This window comes from Ictidomys tridecemlineatus, chromosome 8 (assembly GCF_052094955.1).
Source record: "Ictidomys tridecemlineatus isolate mIctTri1 chromosome 8, mIctTri1.hap1, whole genome shotgun sequence".
Taxonomy (NCBI): Eukaryota; Metazoa; Chordata; class Mammalia; order Rodentia; family Sciuridae; genus Ictidomys; species Ictidomys tridecemlineatus.
The window spans coordinates 142,258,094-142,281,284 of NC_135484.1; the positions used below are offsets into that span (position 1 = coordinate 142,258,094).

Genomic DNA, 23,191 nt, shown 5'->3' on the forward strand with positions numbered 1-23,191 from the left:
ATCTGTATTTCTGATTTTTTTCCTTCAGATAGTTTCACTGAAGTTAAATTACTGGATCAAATTATAGGATCATTCCTAAAATAATAATTTGTCCAACTTTTTTTTCCAAAAAGATATTATTAGGTCATAACCTATAAATGCCTATCAACTAAGATATAATTATATTTTCCTCTGTATTACCCACCTAGACCTCAAGTTTTGATAATACAGTTTTGGATTTTTTTTAGAAATAGTTTATGATGATTTATCACTATTATTTACATCAGATTCTTCCTCTACAATAACTATTTTTGAACCCCATTTTAGTAAAAAATTCTATAAAGGCAGTTTATATTCTGTAAATACTACCAACAATTGGGTAGCTGTAACTCTTGATTCTTAATTTTGATTCATATCTAAATCAATTACATATTTGACTATTTTTCTTTATAGTGGAAGGTAGCATTTATGAATGATAGCCTTCTTCAAATTTTGAATAAGTCAGGAAATGTTTGCTCTTAGGCAGGTATTTGGCTGAGTCTAAAGTTATTCTTATCCAAAGCTGTACAATTCTATTCTATTATTTTCTGATATTGGGGCTAAAAAGAACAAGTTTGAGGTCAGCTTGAGTTTTATGCCTTCATTGCAAACTTGATTATTTTTAGGATTAAAAAAAACTTGATAATTCGACATTAAACATTTTAATAAAATAATTATAAACTTAATATATAATAATATTGCTAAATTATGATGTTTTATTCACTGGAATACTATATCCTATGAAAATTATGTTTTCAGAAATTAAAAATACTGTCTAAGATATATTTGATTAAAGGTAAAATGAAAAAAAATCAGTATATAAAGTTGTGTTTATAATGTCCTAAAGTAGTATATTAGGTAATGGAATTAGGTAATCTAGGTAATTAAAGAACCTAACATTTAACATAAACAAAAGTTAGGTGTGGCATTTTTCATTAATTTTCTGATACTTAATTACTCATTTTGACCTATGAACTTGGTCTGCCTATTAATGCCATGCAATTTTCTCATATTTATGTTCTTCTTTCGCAGCTTCTAGGTTTAACTTCCAATCTTTTACCTTCCTTTCTTCTCCCTGTCTAATTATTTACTTCACTTTACATTATGCTATGGATTATTTTTGGCACCATTTCCTATGGAATGACTGGAAACAATGTTTTTTAGAATGGACACAGAAAATGAGATACTAATAAGTAAGACGTAGGAATGTAAAGTTTTTAAATAATCTCAGACATAACAGAAAGTAGAACTGTCATGTCAAATTGTGTGGTCTGGATTTCACGTGGACCAAGGACATGGTCTTATTATTCATTCACTGTGTGCATGGGTGATTTTTTTTGTGGTGGGATGAGAAGGGAAGAGATAAATTTAATTTTCCCTACTTCACTCACTTCTACGATTTCAAAGTTCTAAGACTATTCTGACCGCTGAATCGTTTTTTCTCTGTTAAGTGAAATTATGTGAAGTCTGGAAAACGACTAATTGATAATCTGGCATTTGGTGCTAAGTTGTTTGCCATTCATTTTTTTCCTGCCCCTTTTTTTGTGCATGGTAGAGTCATTTTCATAATTGTTTCAATGAAATAATGCATAAGGACAAAACAGCCCCGTCTGTCATCGTATCATAATCTTGTGCTTGATTTTCTAAAATATGTATAAGGCATCTCAGAAATCTCACAAGCCTAAGGTACTACAAAAGTTAATAAAAGCATATGAAAAGAGTGAAGCCATTTCTTTCTCCCGATAAATGGAAGCCCTAGCCACAGAATGTAGGATGCGTGGCACAAGGGTCTATAAAACGAAAATGCCAACCACATATATTTTCTATAACAATTAAATTAATCAACTTATAACTTGCATGTATAGTGCCTGCCCTACAAAAATGATGGTAAAAGCCATTTATTTCACCCTCATTTCTAAAAACAAATAAGACTTACACTCTATGCTCATTGTCCTTCTCTTGGATGATTATTATTCAAAATATAAGAATGAAGAATGAAACAAATGAATTATCTTGGCAGGTAGCAGTATTATGGTGCTATTTTTGCAATATTGATATACTCAAGTTTTGTGACTGTTAAAAGCCAAAGAATACCTGGAGTAGTTATGAGAAAAACTAGAATTAACTAAGGACAGCAGGAGATATGATGTGTCAATGAAGCTGTGTTTTAATCTCACTAAAGTCTATGTAGGTTCTGTTGGAGAACCTGTATTTCTCAAATACCAGTAAGATATTAAAAAAGTGACTTTCATTGTTCCTGGTAAAAAACATTGTACTTCCAAAGGAAAAAAAAACCAAGGACATTGTTTAATGCTTTATATTAAATTTAATTTCCCACCACATAATTATTAAAAGATAAGAAGCTCTTCCATTATTAATAAAGATAAATAAGATGGCAATTAAATAGCTATTATTAATGACTTTTTCATTAATATGTTAGTAGTTGACTATTTTACCATGAGAAAAAATGAATGTAAGATGGTAGGAAAATCCAGTAAATAATCAAATAGCTGCATATCATGTCTCAGTTAATTCCAAATATCTGTAATTCTTAGGGAACTCTAAAGACAAACTTGCAAGTACAGAAGTAGTTCAAAGCTAATAGGTGCCGTGTTACTAACAAAGCTTCCTCATGTCTCTAAGTTTGTTTACTCTTAGAAAAACTTGATTTCCTGTGTCTGAGGAATATAAGCTTATAAAAAAGATGAAAAGACTGTTATATAGCACTCCAGTAAAGGGATGCTAACAAATTAAGTGTTAATGAATCAAAAACATATGGTTTACACTTCACTTCAAATAGAAATGATTTCAGAATTAAGAGGAAAAGTATTCAGCAAAATGTAATAGGTCTTTGTCAGTCTTACAACCCAAACATCTGAGGTATCTTCAGAAAGTTCCTGGTTCACTTTGCTTATCTGTCATTTTCACTTTATAGAGGAGATCAATTTCTCTAGGGCCCAATGACCTTTCAAAAGCTTAAGAATGTACTGGGTATCAGATAAACAAACATCGCAGAAGTTCAGAGATGAAAAGGAAGTGTGTATCAATTAACCAAAACCACCCCACCAACACAGAACATTTTCCCTGACTATATACCCTTTTTAAAAACGTCTTTGTTATACATATATTTTTAATTGCAGCTAAGGTTTGTATTTTTAAATTAGTTGGGTCAGTATCAATCCCTTCATTACACATGAACTTGAATTTATGTAAGCATTATTAGTTCTCATTAGCATTCACATTTACACAAAAATCTTTAAAAAATAACTGTCTTCGTGATGATGGAGAATTGGAAATTGGGTTTGTACATGAAGGAAAGGACGCTGAATATAGAATTCAGAATAGATACTGGATTTAAAAAAAAAAAACAAAATGCTGCAAGATCATTTAAGAATATTTTCATGCTGTGTTTACTAATTCAGTGTCATTCAGTGCCTGAAACTTGGTGTTGAAAGCCTTTTAGTCAATTTAAAGATGACTTTCTCCACAGAGAAAGCCTGAGCACAGCTTTCCACTGGAACCACAATCAGGGGGTTGGGTCTGGGCCATTGAAGTGCCCACTTGGAGTACTTTACCTTGGATGCTCTTTAGTTCTGAGCTCTTTAGTTCCTTGCTTCCCACCTGCTGTAGAGAGGCACCCATGCTACCCCAGTAAGAGTTCTCTGTTTTGCCCTCCATCTTGGCTTGCCTACCATTTTGGATTCACATCACTCCTGGCTTCCATTTCCACATACTCCCACGATCCAGCCCTGTTTTCAAATTCCATTAGGTTTGTTACGGTTTGGATGTGAGGTGTCCCCCAAAAGCTCGCTTGTAAGACAATGCAAAAAGGTCCAGAGAAGAAATGATCGGGTTGCAAGAGTCTTAACCAAAGCAGTGAATTAATTCCTGAGGGGATTAATTGAAGTGGCAGGAGGTGGCTAGACGTGGCTGGAGGAAGTGGGATTGGGGCTTGGTCATGGGGCATATATTTTGCATCTGGAGCATGGAGTCTCCCTCTTTCTGTTTCCTGATCACCATGATGTGAGCTACTCCTCTCCACCACCCTCTTCTGCCATGATGTTCTGCCTCATCTCGCGCCCCAAGGAATGGAGCTGGCCTTTTATGGACTCAGACCTCCAAAATCATGAGCCCTCAAATAAACTTTTCCTCTTCTGTATTTGTTCTGGTAAAATCATTTAGTCATAGCAGCAAAAAAAGCCGACTGAAACAAGGTCCATGTTGGCTTTGTCATTTATCCTTCAAGTCCCTTTAAGTGTGTGAAGTCTCCAGAGCCTTGGGCCCATTCCTCCACTGCAGATCTCCATGATGAATACGCAGGGACATGCAGAATAACTCAGAGGTGACTGAGGGGTTGAGCTGAATTGGAGAGTGAGAAAGCACTATGGAGAGTTTAGAGATTCCCACGAATAAACAACTCTTAATAATGGCAGATTGGACCAGCTATTAAACAGAGCACGTTGAAATATTTACTTTCCAAGAAGTAAAAATATGAGTGCTTCAAAATAAAAATTTATAGAATCCAATAGAAAGACAACACAGATTCTTACCCACATGACTTACTTCTCTTTACTAAAATTCTGAATGGCTTCCCATGGCCTGTCCGAAAAGTACCATCCCCATCACTGGGTAATTTCCAGTTCTCAGTCTTCCTGGCTCATGGTCAAATTTCTGCCCTTCCTTGCAGCCCAAACAAATTGCGTTAGTTTCCAAATTTGCCTTAATACTTCCTGTCAGCAGGTGTCTATTCTCTCTCTCTCTTTCCTTTCTGAGTGTGTCCCTTCCAAATCTTCACCAGTACACTTCCGTTTTCTCTGAGTGACTTCCGCTTTCCTTCCATGTCCATCAAAGCTTTCCCCTACCCTGACTGACTGCACTCCGTAAGCAGAAGTGTGCAATACTTCTAGAAAGACATTGGAGTCCTACTGACACCTGATCTGCAATTTGCTGTGTAGACGATGCTTGGTTTCACCTCTCTATATAACACATTACTAAACATAGGTTCGGATTTTCTTAATTATATTATTTTATTAAAACATGAATTGTATATAACCTTCTTAATAAAAAATACAGCAAGAATAAACTCCAGGTGTCAATTGTTGGATTCACTGTCCCAGTGCACAAAAAAAAAAAAAAAATAGTAGCAGCAGCTTAGTAAAAACTCATTTAAAAATGAGCAAACTGGGTTTGTTTCTGTGTGTTTCCCTGTACAGTTTCATGACAAGAGAGAGGCAATTCCTTCTCCCACTGTACAGCCATCTATTAACAAAAATGATTCTAACATGCCACAACAAAAATAATCATCTTCATTAATTGCAAATGATGGTTAATAGATAATATAGACATTTGAGAAATAGACATTTTAGATTTTATGTTTTCCAATTTTGCTCTTGAATGGATCTCTAAATTTACACACTATTGTCCCATGATGCACGACTGGGTTTAACCCTCCATCTCTTCCTAATATCCTGCTATTTTTATGAGCTTCAATAGCCCATTTTAAAGTGCTAGTTTCTTTAAGAAAATAATTACAATGTAAATTAGTCTTCAACAAATAGTAAGGCCCATTTTGGAATTAAATGCCTAGGTATTGAAGCCTTGCTTCCTGATATATTTAAAACCATTATATAAGTTTAACCATAGCCATTCAATCTATGTATCTAGAAATATCATTCTTTCTGTTGCTAATGAAGGTCCTACGGCACAAATTTATTAAAGGTATACGTTTGCATGGGATAATAATTGGGTCGATAATATTAAATTCATAGGCTCATTATTTAATTGCAAGGGCAGATTATGAATACAGCTTCTAAAATGTATTTTAATGAAAAACACTACATCCTGACCTAATCATATCAACCTTATGCTATCTAATTAAGGATGCAAAAAATCATTAGAGTTGCAAAATATTAGTTCCAGCTCCATCAGGCTGTGAGCTGCCCCTTCATGAATATATATTTTTTTTACTCCATGATAAATAGTTAATGAGGTAAAAATGACAAAATTTGCATGTAGGCAAATTAGTTTAATAGAATGATGTCTTTTCTGACTACTGAAAGTGACCTTTTTCTTATAAAAAAAATAGTTGAAACACTGTGAAATTATCATCTGACTATCTTAACACAAGTGACAGATTGTATGTATGAACAATATAAAAATTATAAGATGCAATAATCTTAAATTCTCATCATACTGTAAATGTGTTCTGTGCTTTTACATTTATCAATTTAATAAAAGGAAATAAAGCATATTATAAAGTGTCCATTGATGAAGCAATTTTTATTCTAGATCATAAAAGTAAGAAGCATGTGTTTAACAGTATTATGAGACACATCTGGATCAAATCTGTAGAACACTAAAATTCTAGACTACTTACATGAAATACTTCTGTATTAAAATGCCTATTCTACTGTTAATTTGGCATTTTAGATTACAAAAGATTTTTTCCAAACTGGCACTATGTCTTCAAATCAATATATCGATTACTCCACAGGGCAACCTTGCTTGCTATTGAAACAAACCAAACAAGCAAACAGAAGACAGCATTGATCAGAATAACATACAGAAATTAATCATCAAAGGAAGTTTTTGAGGTACAACTATCCAGAGTATGAAGATGCATAAAACACAAGATATAGATAGATAGATAGATAGATAGATAGATAGATAGATAGATAGATATAGATATATAGATATCCACTTAAGTTTTGTATATACTAAAGAAACATAACCCTAAACCACAAGAAATAACTGCTGTTTAATGGACTTTCAAATGATTTGCATAAATATCTCCATGACGCTCAGTTCTAATGGAGGCCAAGTCTCTACTTGTGTAAAGGGAACAATAGCTATTTATCTAGACATATGAATTTCCTTCAAAGGTCCGACTGAATTAAGCCAAAATATACTCAATGACTTTGATTAAATTGTTTAATTATTAATCAAAGTAAAAATTGTTAATCAAATTATCTTTTCTTTGATCCATTAAAATGTGTACACAAAAAAATGTGGACCCTCAAAGGTTTGAGTTCTCCTCCTGATTTCTACTCTTGCTCATCAGGGACCATACAAATTAGTTTACAAAGAACGGCATAAATCTTCAACCCAAGGAACTAAATAATTTGAAACCTCATTCCATTTTTTTTTATCACATATATTAGCTTCCTCCTTCTCTATCTTGGTCTCTGTCTTCATTCCCTTGTTAACATAGAACCAATGAATACTCGAATAATACTCGAATAGTTCTGTTTTCCTGTTTTGTTTTTTTTTTTCTTTTTAGCTGTTGTTCAACTCCAATAATTCTGGTACTCAGCTTTGGATTGTTTCCAAATTCCTAAACTTCCATGTTGTGAAACTTAATAATGAAATAAAATGCACTCTACCTACCCCAGGCACTGTGAAATTAACTTAGAGAGGAAGTGCTCTTTGCTTAATTAATTTCAATAATTTTCGACCTTTACAAATCTTGCTGTTAGTCAAGGATGTTTGAAGAGAAGAAACCAGGATGAATGTATGGTAGAATGAAATTTGTTTTGTCTCAGTTCAGGAATAGTGGTCTTGGACTTGTCTGTTAACTATCAAAGAAACAGAATTCAAGACATATTGAATATACTAATCGATTCCATATGGAATATTTTTAAAAGCTAATGTTTAAATTTCTATCGAGTAGGGAATGGGATGAGGTTCATTATATGTTCATTCTCTGGGTAAATGAAGTAGATTCAATTATTCATGCATTCCTTCTTTTATATAGTCTTGAACAAATAGCCAGTAAACAGGTAAGGAATTTTAGAGACATAAGGATGGAGAAGTCATTCTTATTCCACAAGGAGATCTTAGTAAAAGAAAGAGGGACATATGAATGGGTAATTATCATGTTGTGTGTTGGATGCTACAAGAATCAGAATTTTTAAAAAAAGGAAATTTTAACAAAAAGGAAATGGTGCTCTTTGGGTTGGATCCATAGAAAAGACATTTGAGATGAGCCCTGGCCAGTGGCTAATAGGACATGAGGACTTGAAGGGTGTTCCCTCAACAGAAAGAAATGTACAGCAATGTGACACAGTTTGGAAGGTTCAGCAGATTATTCATATCTTATGACTCAGTCATATCTTTGATTAGGAAGCATCTGAGTAGGAAGAGGTGGGAAGGATGGAGATAGAGAAGATATGACCAAAAAATGTAGGGAAGAAGCCCATCAAATGGCAATCACATAATATTAAGAATTTTGAGGTTTTTTTTTTCCTCCAAGCTATTGAAGAATTTATGACAGAGGAAGGCAAGGTCACATTTGGATGCTAGAAATGGCCCTGAGATAGGAGAATGAATTCCCAGACACAGTTAGCAAAGTATTGCTGTTCTTTAGCAGTTGGCTCTTGTGGGCCTGGATACATGCAGTCGCAGAGGACTTAGAGAAGTCATGAAGAGAGTGGATTCTATAGCATTTAATGATCAAAAAAAGTTTAGGAGGGGTTGGGGTTGGGGTTGTGGCTCAGCGGTAGAGCACTCACCTAGCACTTACAAGGCCCTGGGTTCAATCCTCCACACCAAATAAAAAAATAAACAAATAAAATAAAGATATTTTTTAAAATTAAAAAAAATTCTAGAAGACGAGGGAAATCGAGATAGACTCTTTTGAGTTTGGGGCCTTCACAATTTAGAATAATTGAAACAGAAATTATGTACAAAAATTATCAAAGTGTGAATATGTGGTTTCCTGACACCGGTGAAATGCATGTGCTCATTCAATAACATGTGTGAAACCAACTTTGTCTGGACCATACTGGATTTTAGGTATCCTTGAGATGACCCTCTGGAAACATCAAGTTACTAGGAAGTGAGGTATCAACACCAGATGCCCCTTTGAGAATCTTTTAACAGAGTGGAAGACATTTTGAAAGGAGGTTAACAAAAAACAGCATGAAGAGTAGGGAAGGTCATAAACCAGGTTAGAACCCTGGAGGACACTGAGGAAGAGGCTGGTGGAGGAAGGAAAGCCTAAAGGAAAAAGCCTAGAAGGCATATTATCAAGAGGGAGGAGAAGCCAGGGGACTGATAAAGGCCCCAAAGGTGGAAAGAACAGTCTCTTCCTCTTGTTCATGCAAGGCTACATTAAAGCCAATCATCAGTTCACACGCAGAAACCCCGTTACTAGCTCCTGTTATATTCCTCACAACCTTTATGCTGTTTTGTTATAAAGATATAAATATAGATATAGAACACACATATATAGAAATATATATGTACACATACATGCACACATATATGTGTGTGTATACATGTACACACAGAATACATGTACACCCACAAACACAGGTATTAATAAATAAACACATGTATTAATAAATGTTTCTCTTAGAAAACAATAGTGCTAACCTATAAGAACCATCTGACCTAGTCTCTTTGAGTAATAAAAACTATGTGAAGTGAAATTGAAAGATTTGTTTAAAAAAAAAAAAAAGAAAGTGGCAAATACAATATAAGTAATTGCAAGTACAACGTAAGAAAATGTAACTTGTTGATAATGCAAACAAAATGAGTTTCTTTTGTCTAGCCAGAAAGCAAAACCACTTCACATCAATGTACCTTCCTTCGTTCACCATTGATTCCTCTCCATTGCTGGGATCTTTTCACTATGTAACTTAGCTCCTGATTGGAAATCTCCAAATCATACGGAATGAAGAACTTGGATTCTTCACTGTGGATACGCTGAAATGCATCCAATATCCAAGAGTCACTGTGCAACCTAAGGACAAAAGCATCTGTTATCTGTTTTTCCTTCTTCCAAATCTTACTTTTACTTTCAAAGTCTTAAATAATTTGTATCTTTTTATCAATTTCTGTTTATTTAATTCATTTGTTCCTTTTTTTCCAGAAATCTATGATAATTCAAATTCCAGAAGTTATTTAATAGTTTCCTCAGCTAAATATTATAACTCATCCAAAAAGCAAATTTGATTGTTTCTGCGGTTATTTCCTACAAACTTATTGATTCTGATTGTTGATATCTAAGTAAAGACTTCAAAATATGAAGACAGACTCGACCATTTATGGCACTGTGGATATTCAGATTAGTTCAAATACTAGGAATTTGTCTAAAGAAATATTGAATTTGGATTTATACTTCCTCCATGAGTTGGTTTTAGTGTCTCCCATGATAGAAACTCCATTAATTCCTTGATTTTTAAGTAATATTTAGATGAGTATTCTAGACACTAACTAGTGCATGCTTATGACTTTTCCATTAAGTGCCCTTAACCATAGAAAAGAGAAAAGGTGTTACTATCCTTAATCCACCATTTATTTTAATATATGTTTTAATTTTCAAAATATTGAGTGAAATTGAAAATCTGAGGAAATTCCATATTTATCACTCACTCATTTTGTATACCTGGAACTAATCTAACAAGGAGTTTTACCATGCCACTAACTGTCCATAGGATAGACCAAGGACCCTAATGTGTATCAATAAACTACCATTTTTGTACTAGGGATATTCAGAGGTGCTTAACCACAGATCCAGCCACATCCCCAGCCTTGTGTGTGTAATGTGTGTGTGTGTGTGTGTGTGTGTATGTGTGTGTGTGTGTGTATTTTTTTTTTTTTTACTTAGAGACATGGTCTTTCTAAGTTGCTTAGGACCTTGCTAAGTTGCTTTGAATTTACAAACCTCCTGCTTCAGCCTCCGGAGCCTCTGGGATTACAGGCATGTGCCACTGTGCCCGGAGAGAATTAAATCTTTTAATAATGCCTAAGGCATAAATCACAGTGTCCAGATATTTAGGCATCTCATAGAAGTGCCTTTCTACACAATGGAAGTGGAGGATTCATGGACAGTAATTTTTATTCTGATGGTCAGAATAATTAGATTTTGCTCTAGTGGACAGAATTGTTTTTTGGTTTTTTTTACTTCTCATTATAATGGCAACTTCATATCCATTGTGTGATTGGAGCCTTACCTTAATCCTGCCTTTTGCACATTAATACTAAGATTAAACAAAGTTAGCCATACTGTCTACAAGTAACAGACAGAATCCAAACTCAGGGCTAACTACTAAATTTATTTCATTCCATAACATTGAGTTCAAATAACTAATGCAACTGATATCTTTGGTTCACTCACTACCTCTACCTTGATTCTTCCAAAATAGTAAAATAGACTTTTTGACTCTCACAATAAAATAGGATCTGTGTGTCTTTTTTTATTTCTTAACCATTTTGCATTCCTCTCAATGAAAACAATCACAAACTGCCACTCTGCATAATTGATGACCCAGGACAGACTCTATGCCCTTGAGGGAGCAAACAGGGATTTGCGCATGCTCAGCAAGCCATCTATTGCTGAGAAACGCCCCCATCCTGCCTACTACCATCTTGAATACACCAGTAGGTGGATTTTGTGCTGTTTGGAGAGTCTAGGTCAGCCATTTGAATGATTTACTGGTTGGCTTGTTAAACAAGAACTAGTCTTCGCCATTCTCTTAAGCTTGTTTAATGTAACATTCATCTTTTTTTTCTTTTAATGGTGATAAGATTTAATGTAGTTAAATTACTGTCAATTTGCTGCCATAAACATTTTCTATATGAAGATTTTAAGTGCAGGATTATCAACAATGCAATTAACTTTGAATTAATTAGGAATCACAGTCCTGTTTCTGCGGGCTTCTGTTCCTTTTGCCCAGAAAATGTCTGTCTTGTTTTTATTTCTCTTTCATTCTGTGTGAAAGAATAATTATGTAAACATCCAAGCCTGGATCTACAGGACGGTAAACAAATGTTTTGACAGAGAACGAAATGGCACATTGGAATATGGAAAACTGTACAAAGATTAATTGCATTTTACTTAAAAAAAATTTTTTTTCATTTTGGATGGTATTTTCTGGTGGAAAGCTCGATAAAGGGTTGTTAATGAGTCAATTTACTAACCTGTATTCGTTTTAGCGTATTTTACAGCTCTTTATAGCCAGCTTACTTATCACACAAGGAAAAAACAGTCTATGGTTACAGATGCAAAATAAAAATAAACAAACTGAACATTAATAATTAAGTAATTTTGGATTATATAATTAGTCAAGTAATGGAACACCTATATAATGTGAAACATTTGATTCTATTGGATAAAAGGGAATTTTATCCTTTTGTGTATCTTTGATCCTCCACCTTTTTGGTCCTCTTTGGAAAGTTAGAGTTCAACATTATTAGGTAAATTTCTGAAAAATACAAATAAACAATGTGAAAAAGGTTCAATTTTATAAACATATTGGTGATATCGATGAAAGAGAAAGGAAAAACTATTCCCTTGGTAAGTACAGAATGTGAGTCATATGATTCCGATCCACTTGAGTATAACAATGAAATTATTCTCAAGTGGATCAGAATCATACACATATACATTTTTACTCATTTTCTGCCATTTTAGATGTATGTATGTGCATATGAAAATATCAAACTGAATTATGTAAAATTTAAGCTATTGGATCCTACATGAGAGGACAAAAAAAAAGCACAGATGAAATATTTTTTAACAATTAGTGGATCTGGAAGAAGAATATACAAGTTCATTGTAGAACTCTTGCAGCTTTTGTTGGCTTGAGTTGTTTTTTTTTTAATAAAAAAGTGAAAATTTTATTCTATTCAAGTATATATTGTGATATGGTAATGGTTGCAAATGTGGATTTCCTTTAACAATATAATGATTCAATGGCTGAAAAACTTTTGTTATTTTTAAATTATTTCTTCAAAATGTAATTAAAAGAGAAACTACATTCCACCTGTCTGCGAAGCCTTAGGCATGATTGTTTATAGAAATAGGTCACATATTATGCCACAGGTTCCGATGATGGCCGATGAAACAAAGCAATTTACCAAGTCCTCTGCCCTGTGTCCTACATTTGCGGCAATTCATTGCTTGGTGAGTGGCAGAAGCTATTATGTTTGGTTCACATCTGAATGTGGGTCATTTACAGAAACCTAGTATGTGACATTTCTTTTAAAGCTAAAAAGGACAAGTGTGAACATTTAGCTACTGTACTACTTTAAGGGTCACGAAAAGGATGGAATCTATGACTTTGAATAGCTCTGGATGCAAATATGCATCTGAAAAAGAAGAATCAAACCTAATTGTTTCCTTCTAACTCCAAAAGTTGCAGGCACATTTGTTGGAGTGACTTTACACGTGTGGTAGTCAATGTGGAAATACTTGTTTTTTTATAGTCACATCAGAAGGACACAGGGACAGCTCTGATAAGAGACAGCATATAAACAATCAAACTTTTTTTTGGTGTCACCAGCCCCTTCTTGCTGAAATCTATTCTCATTTTTTCACACGTTGAATCCCACTTACTCCTTAACAGAGCTGTTGAACACTTTAAATGAGGTGAATGACACACAAGCCGTAGGTATAAATGCAGTTTTTGTTGATTTTCCAGAAATCCTCAGATGCCCTCCATTCTGTTGAAGAGTGATTGAAATTCACATGACTTTGGCTTGAAATAATACTAAATAGAGGAAAAGAGAAACACAAGGGAGGATCTGTAAAGAGAGAAAAGAAGGCAAAGAGCATTTCAGGAAAAGGAGAAAGAGGGGCTGGGGCTATGGCTCAGCAGTAGAGCACTTGCCTTGCATGTGTGAGGCCCTGGGTTTGATCCTCGGCACCACATAAAAATAAATAAACAAAATAAAGGTATAAACAAAAGAAAAAGAGAAAGAAATTCAGAAAATGAAATTGTTCATCGGGTGAGAAGTGGTCTGAGACCCTCCTCTTGCTTCTTTATACAGAGTCCTGTCCTCCGTGTCCAGTTATGAGAACAATGTCCTCCAAGGTATGTGTGCCCTCGAGGTTGAATGAGAAAAATCATCCTCATTAGTTTCTTCACTCAGTTACCTGCAACTTCGGGGAATATGAGGGATGGATCACAACCAGTAGGGGTAAGACAAGGACTCCAGAAAGGTGTCACAGTGCTCAAGGTGGAGGTGACATAGTGATGTAAAGAGCACAGGACCTCACAGCAAGGCAGGACCCAGGTCCGTAGAGCACTCACAGTATGAGCAATAGGAAGGTGTTATATGGGCTCAAGCAAGAAGTGATGTTTCTTGTGGCTTAAAAACCATGACAGTTAGAGCAAAGGGAGCCTATTGAGAAAGAAGGAGTAGAAGAAGAAGAAGAAGAAATATAACCTTACCCATTCGGGTGGGGGTCAAGGAAGAGACTGGACATACTTTATAGATAGACCTTCAGCAGATGGTGGCTATGGTGGCTGAGAGAGAGAATTTCAAGGCAATACCCAGGTTTCTTCTCATTTTTCTTTTTGTCTTTCTCTGCCTCCTTCTCCTCCTCCCTTCTCCCTTCTCTCACCCTCCCTCTCCCCTCCTCTCATTGTATGTAGATGGTGATCTATCCCATTTGCTGGGATAGGAAATCTTAGATGAACAGAGATTTGAAAAAGGAGACGGTGGCTTTCTTTTCCAGATGTCAATTTTGAAGTCCCTTTGGAGCCTAAATGTGACGTGCTTTGACATTCATTGAAAACTCTAAGTCGCTACACTAAATTTGGATTTACCTTGAAAGAACTAAAATTTAGAACTAAACAGAATAGCCTAAAGTGCCGTTCAGCTAAAAATATGCTTAATAAATTGATTTACAACACTGCCATTAGAAAACATAATTATAGTCAATATGAATATTATTGAATAAACACCTGTAATACACATTTTTGTACACTTTAGTTCTATTCCTCAAAGGTTTAAGCCTGATTTTATTATCCACGTTTTAAAGATAAAGGAGCAGGGTCAACAGACACCTCTGCCAAAGGACACAAAACCGGCAAGTGACAGGCAGGCTCAAATCATTCTATCCCCCTTCAATCCAGGAGCTGAATCAGTGAATCACACTCATTCATTATAGAAAATTAACCAAAAAAATGTGCTTTTTTTTTCCTTTATCATTTTTAAGTTTAAAGTTCGCTGGTTTTAGGTACACTCTCACTGTGTAGAATAGATCTCGCAACACTGAAGCTCTACAGCCATTAAACACCAATTCACCCTCCTCCACTCCCCAGACTTTGGTAACCACCTTTCTAATGTTCATTGTTGTAATTTTAACAATTTGAGGCACTTCAGATGAGTGGGATGGTGCAGAATTCATCTGGTCTACTTCACTTAGCATTATTTATTTGGCGTTCATCGATGTTGTAACATGTCACGGGATAGCCCTCCTTTTCACATCTGCATAATATTCTTATTTCATTGTATGGCTATTCTATATTTCCTTCCTTCATCCATTCATCTGTTGATAGACATTTGGGTTACTTCTACCTCCTGGCAATTGTGAATGATGCTGAAATGAACATGGGGGGCAGTGCAAATATCTCTCAGATATGTCCTGCTTTTAATTCTTTGGAAATACACCTGATGTGAGATTGCAAGATCAGATAATTTTATTTTTAATGTTTTGAGGAATCTCCACCTGGTTGTACACAATGGTTGTATTATTTTTTATTCCCATCCAAAGTGCTCAGGGTTCCAGTTTCTCTCTGTCTTTTCTAGCATTTGTTACTTTCCATCATTTTTTTTTTAGGAATGGTCTGGTTACACGTGAGGTGATGTCTCATTGGGGTTTGTATTTCCCTTTTCCTAATAATGAGTGATGTTGAGCATCTTCTTTTTTACACCCTTAACAGAAATGTCTCTTCCAGTCCTGTTGCTGACTTTTTAATTTTTTTAAATTAGAGCTATTTTTTTTTTCCATTGGTGAGCTGAAGAAATTCCTTTTGTGGTCTGAATATTAATCCCTTATCAAATAAAGGATTTTCAATTATTCCATCCTGTAAGTTGCCTTTTTTACTGTATTGTTTCCTTAGATGAGTCGACATTTTTAAGTTTGATGTAGTGTCGTTTGTCTGTTTTGGATTTGTTCCCTGCATTTTTGTGGCCACATCCAGGAACCTTTTGCCAAGAGTGATCTCCTGAAGTGTGAAAGCTCTCTGTGAAGTCTCCATATGCCGAGTCAGAGGGTACGTGATGGGATTTTTTAAATCCACACTGGGAGAGTCTGTGATTATTGTGAGAGCTAATAATATATTGATTAGGGTTAGGATTCTATTCTTCCTGAGAATCAACTCTACCGGCTCATATTGACTAATATTCCTTCGAGGCTACTGACTCACTAGTCTAGGAAGGAAGATCTGTCCTAGGGAAATCCAAACTGTAAAGAGGAAGTGAACCAGAACAACTGTGGCAGCACTTTCTCAAGTTGAACTTACCAGCCCAGCGCTTGATAAAAGGCCCGTGTCAAGTTCAAGGTCAGTGGCTAAGAGGATGGCTGCTCAGGTGCTGAACCCAGACTAAAGGCGGAGACACGGTCTGTCAGATCAGCTCCTTTGCAAGTGTGATCAGGATCACCAGGAGCTCATCTGTGATGGTGCACATCTAAGCATGCCTCATATTAACCTACTTCACAGATCATTGGGGAAGACTACTTGGGCAGGGAGGCAGAGGATGGGGGCTGGGGACAGTCGAATCAAGACTTGGAGATATCAAGGTAGAGCAGGGGACTGTCAAGAAGGGAGTTTAAAGGAGGCTCTGCATCTCTGACACGGTTATCACTTCCCTGGGCTCTTTGCATTTGGATTCTTTGTGTCTATCAAGTTAACGTTCTTCATTTCTTCTCCTATGAGCATTGTTCTGAAGCTTCGTAACTTTTCACATTGCACCTTATTTATTTATTTATTGTTGGCTCTTGCCCAAACAAACCAAACCAAACCAAACTAAAACCCTACTCTGATCATTTTGGTAACTACAATGACTCATGTGAGAGCTGCGTGTATACATTTTCATAGTCCGTTATACCCAGCTGAGTATTCAAAATCAAAAACTCTTGAGAGATGTGTCATTTAAACATGCAGCCTGTCGGTTGTATCTTATTTGAAAGGCGTCTCTTTGTCATATAAGAAATTGTATTCCTCTATTTATTCAAGTAGTTAATTCAATGGAACTTGTGTTCCATTGTATTCCAGGCACTTTTATTTTATTTTACTTTTTTAATAGAGAGAAAGAGAAGGGTGAATTATGACCAAAAAGCTTATCCCCCAATCCAGTCCAATAATTTCATTTTATTTTGCTCCAATGTTTCTTTTTCATTCAAATTGACCACTTCTGTAACATCCAAATACATGGTACAGTGTTCAACGTGTCACTTTTATGCGCATCTAATCCTACTTCATTGGAGGCAGGAATTCTAAAGAAGTTGTTTTATTTGTTTGGTTATCTATCCAATTGTTTTGGTGAAAAGGATGGTGAAAACTCTTCAGGGGGAGTTTTAGAGAGATCATACAAGATGCAGACAGCCATGAGGACCTAGGGCAGGGAGGGTGGGGCAGGCACAGGTCCATGGGGACGACACCATCAGGTGCAAGTATTTACATGAAAGTGCACAAGGAAACTTCTCGCCCCAACTACCTTAAACTAGCCCAACCCTAGGATTTGGGCTTTGCCAAACAGATGAACATTCACCTTGTCATTTCCTCCAGGTACACATGCCTTCCTGACACCTGCTCAGCACATCTCACATGCTGTTTCCTATATCTTGAGATGAAAGCAGAATTTCTAGTAAATCATTTCAGTTTCTATTGTCCTGGAGGTTTTAGAATCAGGCTAATTTTCAATTCACAAGAGCCAAGCTATGGAAACCTTCAACAGATAAATGGATAAAGAAAATGTGATGTATGTACACAATGGACTATTGCTCAGCTATAAAGAAAAATGAAATTATGGCATTTGCCAGTAAATGGATGGAACTGGAGAATATCATGCTAAGGGAAATAAGCCAGTCCCCCAAACCCAAAGGTGGAATGTTCTTTCTGATATGTGGATGCTAACTCATAACAAGGGAAGATTGGGAGGGGAAGTAGAGAAGATAACTGGATTCGACTAAGGGGAATGAAAGGAAGAAAGGAGAACGGGAATAGGAAAAACAGTAGAATGAGCCAGACATAACTTTCCTATGCTCATATGTGAATACATGTCCAGTGTAAGTCCACATCAAGTTTAACCATAAGAATTGGATCCAAATTGGAATGGCTTGTACTCCATGTGTGTGTAATATGTATATTATACCCTATATAATATGCCCTACTGTTATGTATATCTGAAAACAACAAATAAATTTTAAAATTAAAAAAAAACCCACAGAATCAGGCTAATTTAACAAAAGTCAACTCACCAAATAATCAATTGGTTATTTAGTCTTAACTAACTGACAAGTTTTTGTTCTGTTTTTAAGAGGGAAAAAAAATCATATCAAGAAACATTCAATTAAACTTTCCCAGCTTCTTGCAGCTAGAGATACGAAAAGTTGGGGGAGTAAAGCACACTCTGTCTACTGAAGACATATAGCAGGGGGATGAGCACACAGTGTGGCTCCATGGCCCACCCCAGAATTCTCAGGATCTAAGAGCAGAGAAGGGACCCTGAAGTACATGCACCCACAGCAATGAGCCATTTTCATTACAACTCTCCAGTTTACTGGAGCTGACGCGATACGGTATCTAAACCTCTGAAAAGGATCTGCTCCTATTTAAGCATGTCATAATGTGCATAGGCCATTTCTATCAGGGTGTATTAGTTAGGGTTCTCTGGAGGAACAGAATCAACAGGAGGTAGGATTATAAAAAGGGGACTCGTTAGATTGGCTTATCCAACCAGAAGCTGGATAGTTCATAACGGCCATCTGCAGGCTGGAGAGCTGGAGGAAGCAGAAGCTGTGCCATCCAAGAGGCTGAAGCCTCAAAACAAGAGGGACCAATGGTGTTACCCCAGTCTAAGACAGAAGGCTTCTGGAAAGTTCCTGGAGAATCACTGGCAGAGTGCACTTTGGAAGAATGAAGGACTGAGAGTCTGATGTTGTCAGGCAATGGAGCAGCAACCAAGAACCCATTCAAGAAGAATCAATGCAGAAAAACCATTTGACAAAATACAGCACCCATTCAAGTTCAAAACACTGGAAAAACCAGAGATAATAGGCACATACCTCAACACATAAAAGGTATCTATTCCAAAACTAAGGTCAGCATTATTCTCAATGGAGAAAAATGGAAAGCATTTCCTATAAAAACTGGAACAAGACAAGAATGTCCTCTTTCACCACTTCTATTCAGCATCATTCTGGAATCTCTAGCAAGAGCAATTAAATAAAAGAAAGAAATTGAAGGGATGTGAATAGGAAAAGAAAAGGAAAACTATCACTATTTGCCAGTGACATGATTGTACATCTAGAAGATCTAATAAAATTCCACCAGAAAACTTCTGTAACTAATAAGTGAATTTAAGAAAGTAGCAGGATGTAAAATCAACACCCATAAATCAAACACATTCCTAAACATCAGTGATGAATCCACTGAAAGAGAAATTAGGAAAACTACCCCATTCGCAATAGCCTGAAAAAAAATAATAATTGGGAATCAATCTAACAAGAGGTGAAAGACCTCTACAATGAAAAACTACAGAACACTAAAGAAAGAAATGGAAGAAGACCTTAGAAGATGGAAAGATTTCCGATATTCCTGGATAGGCAGAATTAATATTGTCAAAATGGCCATACCACCAAAAGCATTATACAGATTTAATGCAATTCCTATTAAAATCCCAATGACATCCTTCTTAGAAATAGAAAAAGCAATCATGAAATTTATTTGGAAAAATAAGAGACCCAGAATCGCTAAAGCAATCCTTAGTAAAAAAAAAAAAAAAAAAAAAAAAAAAGTGAAGCAAGAGGCATCACAATACCAGAACTTAAGCTATAATACAGAGCTATAAACAAGAAATGACTCAGTATTGGCACCAAGCAGACATGTAGACCAGTAGTACAAAATAGAAGACACAGAGACAAACCCACCCAAGTACAGTTACCTCATACTAGACAAAGATGCCAAAAACATACATTGGAGAAAAGATAGCCTATTCAACAAATGGTGCTGGAAAACTGGAAATCCTTATGAAGAAAAATTAAATTAAACCTCTATCTCTCATCCTGCCAAAAAATCAACTCCAAGTGGATCAAAGACTTAGGCACTAGAACAGAGACCCTGCACCTAATAGAAGAAAAAGTAGACCCAAATCTTCTTCCCATATTGGCCTAGGATCTGACTTCCTTAACAAGACCCCTAAAGTGTAAGCAGTAAAATCAAGAATCAAATGGGATGAACTCAAACTAAAAAGCTTCCTCTCAGCAAATGAAACGATCAATAATGTGAGGAGAGAGTCTACAGATTGGGTGAAAATCTTTACCACCTGCATCTCAAAATAAAGCATTAATCTCTAGGATATATAAAGAACTCAAAAATTTTAACACCAACAAACAAAGAAACAAAAACAAACAAACAAATAAGCCAATCAATAAATGGGCTAGGGAACTGAACAGACACTTCACAGAAGAAGAAATACAATCAATCAACAACTATATGAAAAAAAATTCAACATCTCTAGTAATTAGAGGAAAGTACACTTAGATTTCATCTCACTCCAGTCAGAATGGCAATCATCAAGAATACAGACAACAATAAATGTTGGTGAGGACATGGGGAGAAATGTACACTCATACATTGCTGGTGGGACTGCAAATTGGTGCAACCTCTATGGAAAGCAGTATGGAGATTCCTCAGAAAACTTGGAATGGAACCACCATTTGACCCAGCTATCCCATTCCTCAGTCTATACCCATAGGACTTAAAATCAGCATACTACAGTAATTCGGCTGTATCACATTTAAACTATGATTGCTCATTCTCTGCAAACTCTAAAGAACTATGTAAATAGCTTGTAGATCTTTGGTGCTATGCAGATTTTAAGGATTTATAATCAGACCACATTTGTATGATACCAATGAAGACTTCTTGGGATGGAGTGTGCAAGGCCAAACATACATCCAACTCATGGATGGGGCTCACCCCATCCGTCATCCTTATAGTAAATACCTAAAAATAAATATTTGGTAAAAAAGATAAATTTTGCAAAAGAAGCTCTAGAAAAAAAAGAAGTTCATTTTGTGCATCATACTAGAAACAGAAGAATCTAAACTGCTTAAAACTCAATAGGATGGGAAAATAATTAATATCATTAGGTATTAATTAATTATATGTATTATTATATATATTAACTTGATATAATTAAGTAATTATATCAAGGTAAACAACACACCAGTAAAAACAGATAAAAGGGTGCTCCATTTAGATCTTGACACTACCCAATTCCAATGACTTCCACCTGGCCCATGAAAAGAAGTTCAATGGAAAAAAATCAGACCTTATAAACACAGAAGGAAATAACTATAAAACTTCAAAATGAGGAAGGCTTTTTAACAAACTGAGTCATTTAAATAAGTCACAATATGATAAAAGACTTTGCCACACGTCAATGTACTTATTTTAAAATCAAAATAAACTTACACAGTGATTAAGAAATGGAAAATATCTGTTCAAACTATGACAAAAGAGTCAACACTGTCAATATCTATAAAGCTCCTATAACTGAGTAGGAAAAAACATTTGAAAGATCTATAGAAAATAAAGCAAAAACGACAGTTAAAAGGGAATTCACAGGGAAGGAATAAATGAGTAATGAACATATTAAGAATGTGTAGAAGCTAGTAAGCAAAAGAATACACATTTGGAAAAATCATGAAATTCTGTCTTAGACTAAAAAGGTTAATGCATGATGTGATTATAGGTCTATAAGCTTCCTTACCCATAAAACTTTCTCGAAACAATTCTGCAGTACCTACCAAGTGTCTTAGAAACATCACACGATCTGAACTGTCATGCATGGGTCTCTAGGATCCTATGCAAAGACTAATTTAAAATGTGGACACCACCATGTGCCTTAAGATGTTCATTAGAATTCTTTATAAGATGCATAAAATATGAAACAATCTATTGCCCAGCAATAAAGAAATACTTAAATGTCATACAGGCATTGCATGTTTATGAAGTTAGTAAAGAATGCAAAATGTATCATACAATATTATGTAGAAAATCACCACAGGGAGTTATAGTCATGGTAGATCATTTCAATTTTGTAAAAATAAATATATGTAGGGAAAAAAATCAGAATAAATTTACGATCAGCAATGTTTTGTCTAGATGAAGAAATTATTGGTGTGCTTTTCACTTACTTTTTGACTCTTTTCTGCAGTTTCAATTTTTGCCTAAATATTTATTCTTCCTAACTATAAAATCAAGTCAAAATAATTATGCCTTTTCAAGTCACCTCTCCTACCACAGCTACGGGGGAGTGAGAATTTTTCTAGTAGAATCCCTTCAGCAAGAAATGACTCAGGCTTTTGGAGGAATGACAGCCAATTAGCGGGCCTCCAGAGGGCCCAATCTGGGGCTTACACAGCAGACCCCACAATGTGAGCTTCCGGTGCCCAGAGCTAAACAAAACTCTCTATTAACAACCAGCACCAGAGACTTAATTTCACTGTTGTTCCCATAATGCCAGCTGTGTTCTCACTACTGTCTCCACAGCCTCCATGGAAAACACAGAACGACTTAGGGTGGCGGTGTTAACATTTGGATTCAGCACACACTAACCTAAGTCAGTCAACGTGCAATTCTACAGTGGCACTTTTCACTAAGGTGAGTCCTCATGATGTCTGGGTCTCTTTCTTATTGTCAGGCCAGTGCAAAACCCAGTTTCACTGACTAGACACATCTGCTGTGGATGGCGCTTCCTTCATAGAACTAGTCCACCCAGCATTAGGCCATTTCAGAGAAAGATACCTTAGGAATAGCAGTATGGAGAGTTTTTTTTTGTTGTTATTGTTGTTGTTTTTCACACTCTGGAGGAATTTTATTGATGCATATGGAAAAGATAGAAAAGACAGATATTTTTTGCCTGTAGGAAATTATTTTATCATTATTAAAAAAAAGATTAAAAAAATAAAAAAGGAAGGAAGAGAAAGAAAGAAAGAAAGAAAGAAAGGAAGGAAGGAAGGAAGGAAGGAAGGAAGGAAGAAGAAAGAAAGAAAGAAAGAAAGAAAGAAAGAAAGAAAGAAAGAAAGAAAATAGAGGAAATAATGATAAGGGTATCTGCTTCTAAAATACAAGCAAAACCTTACTTTGGATAACTGATCATGCCTAGTTCCATCAAGGCAGGACAGTAGGAGCTACATTGAGTATTA

At 35.6% G+C, this 23,191-nt stretch overlaps 1 protein-coding gene across 1 annotated transcript in view; it reads right to left on the reverse strand.

Moving 5' to 3' along the window:
- The window catches only part of LOC101968337 (uncharacterized), a 312,858-nt gene that overhangs the window by 69,454 nt on the left and 220,213 nt on the right, over positions 1 to 23,191 (reverse strand). The window contains exon 17 of the mRNA XM_005327522.2: positions 9,604 to 9,763. Coding sequence (XP_005327579.2) covers positions 9,604 to 9,763 — 160 coding nt within the window. The remainder of the gene's footprint in view (positions 1 to 9,603; positions 9,764 to 23,191) is intronic.